The 14,227-nt window shown below is 40.3% G+C and overlaps 1 protein-coding gene across 1 annotated transcript; it reads right to left on the reverse strand.

Moving 5' to 3' along the window:
* Nucleotides 1–6,673: 6,673 nt before the first annotated feature.
* Nucleotides 6,674–11,618, reverse strand: LOC143346088 (uncharacterized). The gene is made up of 3 exons (XM_076773845.1): nucleotides 10,746–11,618; nucleotides 7,073–7,988; nucleotides 6,674–6,780 (listed from the first exon to the last, which is right to left on the reverse strand). The coding sequence occupies exons 1-2, from the start codon at nucleotides 11,616–11,618 to the stop codon at nucleotides 7,083–7,085; spliced, it is 1,779 nt and encodes a 592-aa protein (XP_076629960.1). The 3' UTR covers nucleotides 6,674–6,780; nucleotides 7,073–7,082.
* Between the last annotated feature and the right edge of the window lie 2,609 nt (nucleotides 11,619–14,227).

Below are 14,227 nucleotides of genomic sequence, written 5' to 3' on the forward strand. Positions count from 1 at the left end.
CATTGTTAATTTACGAAACTCGCGAAACCATGGATTAAAAAAACACAACGCTAATGTTTTGTTGAAAACTTTACGAGATTTACAAAACCCGTCAATTCGAGTTTTAGTTTCCATAATTAAAATTACAGGACTTGCAACATATTTATTATGTATAAAATATTTATTAATCAATAATTTATTCTTTTATCTATTGATAAATAAATATTTACATATAATATCAACGTTTAAATATTATTTCACGGCAATTAACATTGACTTTTGTCGATGGAGCGGTACGTATACAGGGTGTCCCGTAGCATGTGGGACCCAATTCAGGATTAGATTCAACATATAAAAACAATAAAAAAAAAATTGTTTTCGAGTTATTTCTAGTATTTTTAAATAACACTGCTGTCACAAAGTTACACAGTCACAGAATACAAAGTTGAAACATTCATTAATATCATTCGAAATAATTATACCAAAACAAGGTCCAGTAAGACGTATGTTCATAAGATCTTTTTTTATTATTTTCATGTGTAGAATCTAGCCCTGAAGTGGATCCCACACGCTACGGGACACCCTGTATGTGCTAATTAAAAGAAAAATCGTATTTTAATGTATCTGTTAAAGCTTTTTTTTATTACTCAAAGAATTGTTTTTAAATGAAAGCTGCTATAAATCATCACCAAGAAAAAGAAAAAAAGTTTCAACTCGTAAAAGCAGAAGAAACTTTTAATATCCGAGAATATGTTTAATTTTAAATTATTTAAATCGAGCAATTGTATACTTACATCCATTTCTTATATTTCGTTTATGCACAATTTGTCACCAGCAGCGAGGAAACGGTCATTTTTGCGTCACTTCATTTTCTGCTGTAAATCGTCGATAAATAGGTAAACACTTGACCCTACTTAAACTTATCGAGTAGGATTCTCGAAGTTTAATTAACAAATTACATGTACCCTGAAATTATTTTACCTTGAATGCCGCGCGACTCGTATTTTGAATTCTAGTACATGGAATTTTTTTGTTGTGGCTAATTCTGGGCTTCGTATGACGTCGAGTTTCGAGATGACTAAAATGAGAAAATAGTTGAGCAACGAGGCGCCAACTTCGTGGACATTCATAACGGGTATGAAAAAGCTTCCGCGGTGATATAAAAAATATCTCTTCATCCGCAAACGTTTGCGTTCCCAGCAAAACGCGAAACGTCCGTTTCGGTAAAATTTTACGGAAAATTGGACAACAAATTATAAAATACAAAGAGGGAAAATGTATGCTTCCTTGTCCAATAGTTAAAGAAAGCTTTTCTTAAAGATGACTTCAATCGCGTAACAGCATTTACATTATTTTTCTCAACTGATAAAAATTCGAATCTGGATAGAAGTCGAGAAATTCGAAATTAAACTGGAATATAATTATTAATCCGCAAATTGATTTCCTGTAATTAATTCTAATGAACCATCGTAGGAAGGGGTGGTGGAGGTGGGAGATAACAATGTTGCTTAAAAACCGCCGTGATAATCCGCCAACATGGTATCCTTAATGATCGACAGACTCGTAATTCGGGCACGAAACTGCTGACGCAAACTATTAATTATTACTAAGTCAGAGTTTGCTGAGCCTGATGAATTTCGTACTTGTTCCGAATTGTCTTGCGTAATTCCAGCCGAAGGTTAACGCGATAAATGTAAAAGATACGCTCATTCGTACGCGCAAGCTGAAAAATAATCGGAACTAAATTGAAAAAATTCATGGAAAAAGTAGAACCAGAAGAGTCTCTCAATTTGAACGAATATATAATAGAAAATATTTTTTGTAATATATGTATTTCGAGAAAAGATCAACAATTTACACAAAATCATTTCACTTCTTGTTCGGATGCTTGGACAGTTTCGACGCCATTTTCCTGTTCTGTTAAAGAAGGTTTTGTTAAGGAAGGATCTACGAAGAAAGGATCTACGAAGGAAGGATCTGTGAAGGAAGGTCCTGTGAAAGAAGTTTCGATGGACACCACATCGTTCGCCTCTTCGCCGTTAGTTAAGGGGCTGATCTCTTCTATCGAGTCAGGTATCACAGTCGTAGGATCTGTGACTTCCGACGCCGCCGTATCATCGATCTCCGCCGTCGATTGACCGATCTCCGGCGTTGTGTAGCAATCCATTTTGCACATTCGCTTAAACGCACGTGACGTCAGTCTTGCACTCTGATTCACCGACCACTATCGACAGCAGGGCATTCAACGTTAACTGGCCATGGGCTTTCTGGCCCTGTCTCTTACTTAATTATTTTTTTCATCAGATTTCATAAAAATTTGAAAAGGGTAGAGGAAGAACGAAAGAAACCAGAGAGTGTTTTATTATGTAAAAGAAAGTAAGATAGAGAGGTTCTTCAAAACATAGACTGCAAACCTTCGTTCATGTACTCACAATGACTATTCTGCCGGACTGGTGCAGCAAAAAGATAGTCAGCGGATGTATGAAGCCGATGGTCAGCTCCATCAGACGCGAAACAGCAGCAACGGAAACCAAGATTCCGGTTAACGCCACGAATATCACAAGCTGGAAGAGACTCGTTACCGCCTAAAAGATCAGCAAATAAATTTCGACCCACCTCTATTATTTGCATAACTTTTTAACGGCGAGTATAAAATTTGTAATTTAATAGATTTCCGGTGCTAGAGGACACCTAATGATCTGTTTAGATCCTATTCCAAAATTTAACCAAAGTTTCAGATAACTATCATGATAATATTATTTGTTTTTTTATATTGATTTCTAACATCGTTAAATTATAAATGAAACACTATAGAAGGCATAAAATATTATATTTTTTGTCCCAGGTCCAGTACCAGGAGAACTACCCCTTTTTGTCGAATACCCTTCGTCACAGATAAATTTCAAACTAATCCACCCGAGAAACGAAAGGTCGCGACAACGTTTCGAGTAGCTATTTTTTATTTCGAGTCGTCCATCGGTTACACGTTCGTTCGCGATACGAGAATACCGAACAAGGGTAGAAAATAAAAAGAAACTTCGGAAGAGTTCCTTGGCTGTGCGCGAACAACTTCCTCGGGAGTCGTTGACCGTACCTAACCTTCCCGATTCGCTTTCCTCGTCGTAAATCATTTCCCCGCCATAACCTCCGAAAGGATAACCGGACTCGAATTGACTCGCGCGAAAGAGTAGAAAAGATGGCGGCCGGGGCGTCGCGAAACGAGCGAAAATAGAAACGGTCCCGGGCGGTGACGCTTACGCAGAGGATCGACATTGCCAGCCTGGCGTGTCGGTGAACTTTATGGTCGAATGGACTGCCGATTCCCGTCGATTTCACGGACGGAACGCCGATGTCCAATTCATTTCACAGGATCGGGAATCCGTTCACAGACGAGTCGTCGGGGGTTGCTGCATTCCTTCCTCCTCCAGTGTCACGCTCCCGAGGAAATAGGAAGTCCTGGAACCGGCAGAAAGAGTGGGAATGTGCAAGACAGGTCACCAGACCGCGGGACGAGGGGAGGGGGACAAGGAAAGGAAATTTGTATTCCGACGTTCGCAGCGTTTCTACGATGGCGCTCGAGTTCATGGCCGCCTCTAGCTGATTGTTCGGATAAATAATGGAGTCGAATCGCGCATAAAAAAAAACGTGTCTTCCATCCAGATAGAAACCTTTTGCACGGATTTTTAACGCGCAATATCGTCGAAACTAAGATAACATTTTTGCAGTCCGTCGCAAGGGTTGAAAATTCTCCGTGTCTCTCCTCTCGTTTAAAATGCTGTTCTTAAATGACTTTCTGACCAAAGGAGGTGGCTGACACCCTTCGTCCCTGTCTCGACAGCGCCAAGGGGGTACGTTGGAAACAATCGATGGTACAAAAGGACACCGGAATGTCCCCCGGGTGTTTTGCTCCTGCTTCTATCTTCAGCGCGGCGTTACAGCGTTCCGTTTATTTTCGAACAAGTATAACAGCCGAGGTTACGGTCGTCCCTCGAAGCTCATTCAGGACGATGCGCTCCGGAAGTGTTTGTACTCGTCGACGCGACGATGGAAACGAGGGGTTGAGTACACCAGGAGGCAAGGGCGGTAGGGGGTTTTGTTCGACGAGAGCGACGATTTGTTATTGGAACGAAAGGAACTCGGCGGATTTTTCTGCTCGAACGGGAAAGAATCGATCACTTGGACGTGGGAGTGGTTCGTTGTCTCTCGTTGATCAGGAATGTTTGCTTTCGGATTTCAGCGAATTCAGGAGGGATTGATTATCGCCGGCCGACTCGGGGCAGGAACAAAAGTTGACGTTCCAATGATTTTCTGTTACCTCACCACCCTCCTGACTCGGTGCTTTCTTTAGTATAAAATGGTCACAATATTTAAAAATTTTTCGATATTGGAATTCGAGTCATCGTCAACTCTGATAACATTGTAATGTGTTTGACCAAATTATTAGCATTCCTGTTATTTAAATATAGCACACTGTGAGATGCATGGTTTAATTGTAGTTTCAGGAGTAAAAGATCACAGTATATTGTCTGAAATGTAGGTTCAAAAAAGGAGAACTCGTAGAAGGAAGTCTAAGATTTATTTATGTGTATCGGAGCTCGAAACGTATGTACTAAGATATCAACGAATGAAATTTTGAACACTTCCTGTCGATTACCAGCATCGTCTGCGCAATATCCGGTGCTTCTCCTCAGCGTAATGCGTACATAGAGGCTCGCGGTTTACTCGAACATTAACAATTTAGATGTAAATTAGTCGATTAAGACGGCTGACCGCTAAAGGGCTTGGCGATTGAATCGAATTTCCTCGAAGACCAACAGGAACTCCTTCGAGTCGGGGTTCCGTCGACCAACTATGCTCTAAACGCGTCCAATAATTAGCATCTCGCATTTCGTGACGCCTGGCGTTGGTTACGACTGAAAAATTGCCTTTATAATACCTCAGCGACTATTTAACGAAATGCAAAATGGCCCTCGGGCCAAACTGAATTTGACACGTCGGATAAAAATTTGTTAAAATCTTTTTAAACGGCTACCGCGCATATCGCCGCGAAGAAACGTAATTTCCGTGAATAAATATTTCAAATTAGTCGCCCGGAACGGTGTTCAATTCCAGAGGCGGAGAAAATCGCGGTTTTTCGCTGGAAACGATGACCGGTTTCCACGAAGCTCGCAGCCCCCGAAGAACATAACATACCTTATTCGTCACAGTCATGAATATTAATCACGGAAAGAATAACTACGATCCCGTGAAAAACCATTATGAATTCCGCGATACCTTCGTTCGGTTTATTTCGCCTTGTAATTACACGCTGTTGGAACAATGGAAATGGAAATGAACATGTTAATCGTCGCCTGTATTTCTTTCCGGCTTTAAAGAATATTTAAACGATGGCGTCTTCCGAGAAAAGAAAATCTTCGCGCGCGAAACGAAGAAAATTTAACGAACCCGGCCACCGACGACACTCGGTACCAATTTTATTTTCCATTTAGAATCCTCGTCCGTCGGTCCAATTACATTTGTGTCGCAGTTGATACTTACCTTTGGAAAAACTAATTCGTCGTTAAATTTTTCCTGAACGTTATTATACCGCGATTAAACATGCATGAGAAACTATAAATTCTTTTCGTGATTGTACAGGGTCATCCAAAATGGACTACAGGAAGTTTCTTTTAAATAAAAAACAAACTACTTTGAATTTTATTGCTTTTTTCTATGACAATTTCTATGACATTTTGAGGTATTTGCTTCTCCTCATATACGATTGCATTTATTGAGATTAATATATAACTTATCAGATTTGCACCACCCTTTTAATCTTGCAAGGTCATTCCGAATTGAATTCGTACAGGAAAGATGAATATTTGGAAAATGGATTTTGTGAGCTTCGTAAGATAATATAATATCAATTTCCATACACTATTTTTGTTTGCAAGTATTTTTAGCACCGATAACGTTGAAAATATTCCAAGATCGATGTTACATCAGAACCGTTGCTCCAATAACATTCATAACACTGTTTCGATTCCACGTAACTGTCTTGAGGGTCGAAATCGATTTTATAACGGTATTCAATCCCCGCGGTGGATGTGGAAAACTGGCACGCGGATGAACGTGTTAAAATGTAAAATCTCGATGCAGTAAACTGGCGAAGGGACGTTTCAATTTCTGTTGGCACGCGAAATACAATATGTCCCCTCGCGTTCCATCGTTTCCGTTCGCCGTGTATCGGTTCCACCGCGAAGAGTAAATCGAAAGATCATGCTATCGAGCAGTAAATTTCCGGTTACAGCCCGTTCCGCGTTATTTAATAGCGACAGCGAAACAGAAGACTGTTTCCACGTGCAATTCGACGGGTGGAACGTCGACGAACGGTTGCCGCGTTAATCTGATACGTTCGCGTCGCTGGCAGGAAAATATGCTCGCGTTGCAATGTAACCTTCAGATCCCGATGGACGTTTAAATTATTTGATCGATCGCTTGTCCCTGGACACCGTGAACGACGACCCGCAGAAATTGGTATCTCAATCATACAGGATCGAACAATGGGCGTGCAAAATTCGAAAAGGTGAGCGTAAGGTCTCCAATGAAAAATTCAGAGGATCTACGATCATCGAGAATAGTTAAATAGAATTCCTAGGGAGACTAGAACCGAGATATCGGGCGATTTCACGAAGTAAAAGTTCAGACTCTTAAATTGTATCACGTTTTATTTGCACTCGACTATACAGTGGAACATGCTTGCACAGGAGTAGTTTAACTTCGTGATGTCTTCGCAAAGGTCAGCAAATCCCTTGGTTGTATCTGTTAAAAAAAAAAGGAAGATACAGTCTTCGAATAATATTCGTTTCTGCAAGCTTGACCCTTAAGTGGACTTTCGAGTGAATAACTTAACGTTGATTTTTACCAAATTGGTAAATGGAAAGCAACTTCCCTTTAAAGCGTTTGAAAAATAATGAACCGATGGAGGAGTACATAAATTTCCAAATAATTAATTTAAACTTGTGGAGGGCCCAATAATCCACTTAAGGGTTGTTATAATTAGCCCAATAAATACTACTATCGTTAAAAAAATTCACTAAGCCCCTCGACCCACCTGTTATCTCCTAGTGCATTCTGGATTGCATCTCCGCCACGTGGTGAGGGTGCATGTGGTTTCGATACATGACATCGTACGGGCGCTCCGCCATCGTCATGAAGGACATATGATTGTCTCCGTTGTCGACAGATTGCAAGAAGCTCGCACCATGTTGCATGCAGTTGCAGTTGTGAGAGTGGTGAGGGCAATGTGGAACCTTGACCACTGTGGGTTCAGGGATCACGACCATTGGCTTTGGTGGAACGACGACCAACTTGTCGTTGCATGGACGCTCCACAGGAACAAAGTTGATAGTTTCCATCCGTTGAGGTTCCGGGGCGATGATCTTCTCTGGCTTTGGTTCAGGTTTTGGTTTAGGGGCTGGCGGTTGGGTGACGATCTCGGTTTCCGGAGCTGCAGTTGCCTCGATCTGACGCTCGATGATGTTCACAGACGCCTGTTGGGGGCAAGGTTGAGGCTGTTGGACGATCTGCAGGGTGTGGACCGGTGGAACCACTTGCTGAGGGATCACGTAGGAGTGCTGGTGAACCATCGGTGCGCTTTGGATGACGCTCATAGCCTGGACAGGCTGAGGGGCCGATTGGAAGTTGTAGGTTTGAATCTGTGGTGCCGTTTGACACTGTTGGGGGATCAAGTTGAAGGTTTGCACCGCGCTTTGCCCCTCGGATTGCAACGAAATTTTCGCTGATTCTTGGTTCTCTGCTGCAGGACGAACATCCACCAAGAAGGTAGACTTCTTGGATCTGTCGTTGTCGTCGACATCGTCGACTTCCTCGAGCTCTATCGCGTCCTCGGTTAGAGACTTCTTCTCGATCCTCGTAGCTGGCACGGCCTGGGCCATTGCCAAAGCCAACAACAGAACGGCGAAACTGGCGTTTAGATGCATCGTGCGATACCGAAACTCAGCGTTGTACTGAGGATTCGTTCATCAGAGCTGGTTTTTAAAGGAATGAGCATGCGTTTCCTGGTGCCTCGTTATCGCGAGGGTGTCGAAATCGCGCACGCACATCAAAACACTCGACGCTGCTGACACGCGCTAAATTTCGTCGCGGTTATGCAAGTTGTTGACAGAACGATCGGTGCAAGCGTGGATCAGTTGCAATTGAAATTGACTCGTTGATTTAAGGCTGGATACATTTTCTGCATTCTATTAGGAGAGTGTATTATTGCAGACCAGATTAGAAGATGATTCTCTTCCAAATTCTCAGCGAAAGTATTATTAAATGATGGGTTGAGAACCATAATGATGTAAGCCACATTTTAGCTATTCTGCTTAAAAAAATCCAGACTTATATTAAAGTTACAAAAACACTTCTACAAACTCAGAAACGTGTTATAAAATGTCTGTATATAAAAATTGAAGGATGTTTAAATTCTGGAGTGAAATAACCATTGAACTGTAAGTTACATTTTAGCTGTTTCGCAATCGTTGATTAAAGAGATTTCAGATAAATATTAACGTTACAAAAACACATCCAAAAGTGTAGAAAAGTGTTAAAAAATATCTGCGTATAAAAATAATTGAAGGATGTTAAAATTCTGAAGTGAAATTTCAGAAACATATCAGTTAGTGAAAATTTAATAATGAATACAGTTTTAATGAATAATAATTTTTAACGTACGAACATTTTAACAACGAAATGGTTTGCTAACTTTGTTCAGTGTTAATCCAGGGTTAACTGAAATTTGAAAAATTTGGACACCACTCTCAACTCGCCAAATAATGAAACTTTTGATACACGAGAAATACAATTTTCTCCCCAAAATTGCTGTCTTTGTTTCGCTTTTGTTCACGTGAATTTAATAACGTCGCTTCTCTGCTTATTAAATACAATATTTCTTGAATAATACAAAACGGAGATATTCTGTATGCGGTGCGTTACGTACTAAATACTGTTCGCTTTACCTATGTAACTGGATCCTAATTAGCACGTTTCTACCATGCATCGCACATATGTGTCACGCAAGCGTGCATACATACCTACATACGCGAGGGAAACTATTGTCCTATCTCCTATCCGTATGAACAAATAAAGTACGAATTATCGACCATTGTCGCGTTATGTGAAACGCCACATTCGCGATATTCAATCGGCCTATTTAACGTATAATTTAAATCCACGTTCCATAAAATTACTGCAAATCTAGCGCGATCTGTGGTGGACTATTTTCCACCTGAACGGCGATAGCAAGCGTGTTTACCACTTTTATCGTCCAATTCACACCGACAACATCCGTTCCCAACTACATATATCAGTCCCCATCCGCCATTTATCCAGATTTCCACTCCCTTTATTCGCTAACCAATGCTTCGACCACGCTACCAAATCCTATGTACAGACTTTGCACTCCAAATTCAATTTTTCCTAAATCTAACCTTTTGTTTTGAAGCACCGTGATCTCGTTGGGCTTTCCACCACCATGTTCTCCTTTTCAATCCTTTTCAAAAATCAAATTCCGTACGAAACTTACGTCAGAATCATTTCGTTTGAAAAACAAGGGTGAATGGGTTGTAAAAAATTTGCTTCGTGTCCATTGAACTAGACAATATAGATTACAATAATAGACACTCTTTATCATATTTGGCACGCACCATTTTGTATTAAATTGTTCAAAACTTGAACGTACAACTGTCTCTAATATTTACTACTATCGACAACATCCGAGTTTGGTATTTTAGTGTCGACTAATACGCGATATGGTTTTGACATCCATCAAGTACTCATGAAATTGAAGTACTTGAGCTATCGATACTTTTCAGCGCTTCCTGGTAAGAACTTACTATCGTACCAAGCTGTTCGAGTCACGTCGATACCTAAAAGTATCAGTCCCATCAGGAGTTTGTGCCCTTAGAGGATTTCTGGAAGGAAGGTTAAACAGCCAAATGTATTTTTCATCGCGTAGCTTCGCGTATTACCACAGTGTGCTTCAAGCAGCCTGCAACATATCCCTAATGGCATGGCCTAACCGCGCTGGAGTGCACTAACAAATCTGCGATACGATCCTTATGAAATATTTCTTAATCTTTGTTCGAATACGCGCTATCAACAATTTTTAAGGAACTAGGGAAATTGTTGTGTTAAATTAAAGATTCAAAGAATCTTCAAGTATCACTAGACTGCGGATCTTCATGCAAATGCAGATTCCTATTTATAGAATTAATAAAACGAGAGGGTATCTTACTCTAAGTATTTCTTATATTTTTGAATATTAAGTGCATTCTATAGTTTTTCGAGAATTAAAATTTCCCATAAATGCATACACATTCGCAGTTTAATTGTCACAGTTCGATAAGTACAAGTAAATAGGATTTTCAGGGAGATCAGGACTGAGATCCCAGGTGGTAAATGGCCAGATTGAAAATGAAAAATTTACACTTTTAAATTGCATCATTTTTTATTTGCACTCGAGTGTACAGTGGAATATGCTTACACAGGACTAGTATAACCTCTTCGTGATGCCTTAGCGAAGGTCAGCAAATCTCCCGATTGCATCTGTTAAACAAAAGAAAAATAAAACTGTGAGTAACCGTAGTATCATCTTCTGAGAGCTCCATATAATTAGCCCAATGAATACTACCGTTAAAAACACTGGAATCTTATCTCATTTTCAGAAAAAATACACCTGTACAATTATTCTGATCGACTCTCGACCCACCTGTTTTCTCCTATTGCATTTTCAAGTGCAACTTCGCCATGTGGTGAGGGTGCACATGGTGTCGACGCATGACTTCGTCAGGATGCATGTGGTTTCGATACATGACTTCGTACGGGTACTCGCCGATCGTCATGTAGGACATATGGTTGGCCCCCGTGTTGACATTTTTCAAGGACCCCATGCTCAGCACACAGTTGCATTCGTGAGAGTGGTGAGGGCAATGTGGAACCTTGACCACTGTGGGTTCAGGGATCACGACCATTGGCTTTGGTGGAACGACGACCAACTTGTCGTTGCATGGACGCTCCACAGGAACAATGTTGATAGTTTCCATCCGTTGAGGTTCCGGGGCGATGATCTTCTCTGGTTTTGGTTCAGGTTTTGCTACAGGAGCTGGCGCTTGAGTGACGATCTCGGTTTTCGGAGCTGCAGTTGCCTCGATCTGACGCTCGATGATGTTCACAGACGTCTGTTGGGGGCAAGGTTGAGGCTGTTGGACGATCTGCAGGGTGTGGACCGGTGGAACCACTTGCTGAGGAAACACGTATGACTGTTGCGAAACCACCGGGGCGCTTTGGATCACGCTCATAGCCTGGACAGGCTGAGGAGCCGATTGAAAGTTGTAGGTTTGAATCTGTGGGACTGTTTGGGACTGCTGTGGAACCAGATTGAAGGATTGGACGTTCGTTGAGTCTTGGTTCTGTTGAGCCTCGGGGCCGATCTTCACGCAGAAGGTCGACTTCTTGGATCTGTCTTTGTCGTCGCCAGCTTCCTCGATCTTCGGTTCCTCGTCGACCAGCGACTTCTTCTCGATCCTCGTCGTTGGTACGGCCTGGACCACCGCCAGAGCCAGCAGCAGAAGGGCGAAACTGGCGTTTAGGTGCATCGTGAGACAGCGAAACTCAACGTTGTACTGAAGATTCATCCGACGAGAGTGGTTTTTAAAGCAACGTGCACGCACTTCGCGATACCTGCACGTCGTTGTGAAATGTCGAAATTCTTCAGTCACGTCGCTGACCGTGCTAAATTTCGACATTGTTGCGTCGATTGTTTACAGAATTCTCGGTGCATGTCTCGACTCCACGTGTCGTGAGATAGTAAATATCCCTTCCGTGTTAATGATTGTTCAAATCCTCGAAAAGAAATGGAAAATTGCAATATTCGAGAATCTTCGGAGTCGTTTGTGTTCTTGACTTATACGTCTTAACCATATCTTTCGCATAACGTTTACGAGGAGTCAGGAATAGGCAGACTCAGGTGTCCAGAATGCCATTTTATTCTGGAATGTATTTGTTTAAAGAAGCGTCCCGTAAAGACCATTACAGACCTTCCGTTACGGCCATAATAACTTTATAATTTCAGCTTGTATTTACGTTGCACCGCATTACGCCACGAGAAACAAAATAATTGAGGACTCTTTCGGTCGGGAGTTGCAAAACTCGGTCTTGTTATCGTCAGCGTTATGACTATTATTACGTCCTCCTCGGACAGGCTTCGAAATGGTGTTTTCAAACAATGATTCGCTACACGTAAAAACATAATGCAATAATTCAACCATTAGCTCATAATATTTACTGTAAATTATTCCTGAGAGTACTGAAATAAAGAAAACACGTGCACGCGTTTGTAGCCACCCTCTGTTTCTAACGAGGCTAACTAGAATCCCTGTAAAAGACAGACGGCGCTTAAACTAATTAAATATTTAAAAATATATTCAAAATGAAAAATAAGATTTTATTTAAAATTTTTAGGAACCCATAAACGGCATAATAAATATATAGAATACAGATAAATTTCGATTGTCTATTTAGTTTAATAGAATTTATTGTCGAGATCGTAACAAGCTGTAGGTATTTCACTCGCACGTTTGTCCGAAAGGAAACCAATGAGTTCGTAGTCATAAAAAATCATCTATAAATCTTAGTCAGCAACCAGGTTGAACAATTTATCCTCCATAGAGACAGTTCATTCATCTTTTAATGGGAGAAATGGATTTCCGACCCATCCATTCTATCAACCATTCCCATCGATCTTCTTTGTAAAATGTAGAACTCGAAACGTTTTTCTAAATTCGACAAGTGTTGACAGATGAAGTTCCCTGGGGATATAATATTAATCTCTTTGCCTCCAACGGACACGATTATTGTTAGATTCCGAATCATGTCGTAACAATTTCTTCGAACACGATTCCATTATATTTAGCTTTGGTTTTCACGCCTCGATTTCTTTACTTCGCAATTATTTTCACATTGACCAACCAAAAGGAATAATCGAGAGAAATTTAAGGGGTTCTAATTGGAATCGATTCCGATTTCCCATGCTCTAATTTGAGATACGTTCAGTAACGTAATAGTCCACCGATCAAATTCTGATTGGACGTACTATTTAGGATCGATTTAGGATTTCATTATGGTTCTATTTGATTTCAAATACACTTCTAATCCCGAACATGCAATTTTAGATTTATTTACATTTATATTTACACGATCAACTTATTACAGTTTTTGTATTATCTCCTACTGTTTTTACGCTATGGCTCGAGTCAGTTGTGTCGAAACCTGTGTATTCTAAATTGGAAAATTGTTTTTCGTTTCGGCTTTTTCAATAATGGAACGCGGTGCATCGATGCTTTTTCTGTCGAAACCTTTTTCGAACTTATAAATTGATATATCACGTAACCTTTTACATTTATTATAAATTCTGCTGAATACTTTAACATTCGTTTCCAAGCAAAAAATTTGTTCGATAAATAAATGCAACAGTTGTTTTAAAATATTACTACCTCAATTACATTTTGAACTTGTTATCGTAGTATTAGAAAGCACGTTATAGGTCGCGTTAACAGTCGAAGCGTGTTGATTTCAGTTAAAATTAAAAAAACAAATTTATAATCCTCAAGAAATATACGTCCGAATAAATACCAAGGCGTGGTTAAATTACCATTAATTACCATAACCATTAACGTACTTTGAAATCTTTTCAAAATGATGTCTTTTAGGAGGACAAACTTCGAACAGAAATCGCTAGCTCGTGAACGTTTTCCTCGTAAACTGCACTCCATAATATTAACTAATCCTTTAAAAGAATATTAAGAGCCTTAGATCGAGAGCGGTAATCCATTTAGAAGTTACGAATTTTGTCACGAGCGTCCATATACTCGTCACGCTGCGCGACGCTTCGCAGAAATGATCGATGACGTTTAAATAAGAGAGACGATCCCATTAAAAATTAACCAAGTAAATCCATTAAAGTATGAATAAAAAAATATTCTTAAAAATTCATTTGTACCGGTGATTATTTAAAAACAGGCACTCCAGGATCGATAGTTTCCAGAATATTTATTTCGAAATAGCCTACAATATTCCAGTTCCTTCTAAAATAACAATCACCAATTACGTAAAAATAATTCCATAGGTATTCCATAACTGCAGAACGACCCTCATAGTTTTCCAAAATATTTATTTCAAAACAGCCTACAATATTCAGTTCGTTCTA

This window comes from Colletes latitarsis, chromosome 10 (assembly GCF_051014445.1).
Source record: "Colletes latitarsis isolate SP2378_abdomen chromosome 10, iyColLati1, whole genome shotgun sequence".
NCBI lineage: Eukaryota > Metazoa > Arthropoda > Insecta > Hymenoptera > Colletidae > Colletes > Colletes latitarsis.

Coding starts and splice junctions, on each gene's coding strand:
- LOC143346088 (XM_076773845.1), bottom strand. CDS start 11,618: ATGCACCTAAACGCCAGTTTCGCCCTTCTGCTGCTGGCTCTGGCGGTG. Junction 7,989..10,745: donor AGTTGCACTTGAAAATGCAA/TAGGAGAAAACA, acceptor ACGAATCCTCAG/TACAACGCTGAGTTTCGGTA.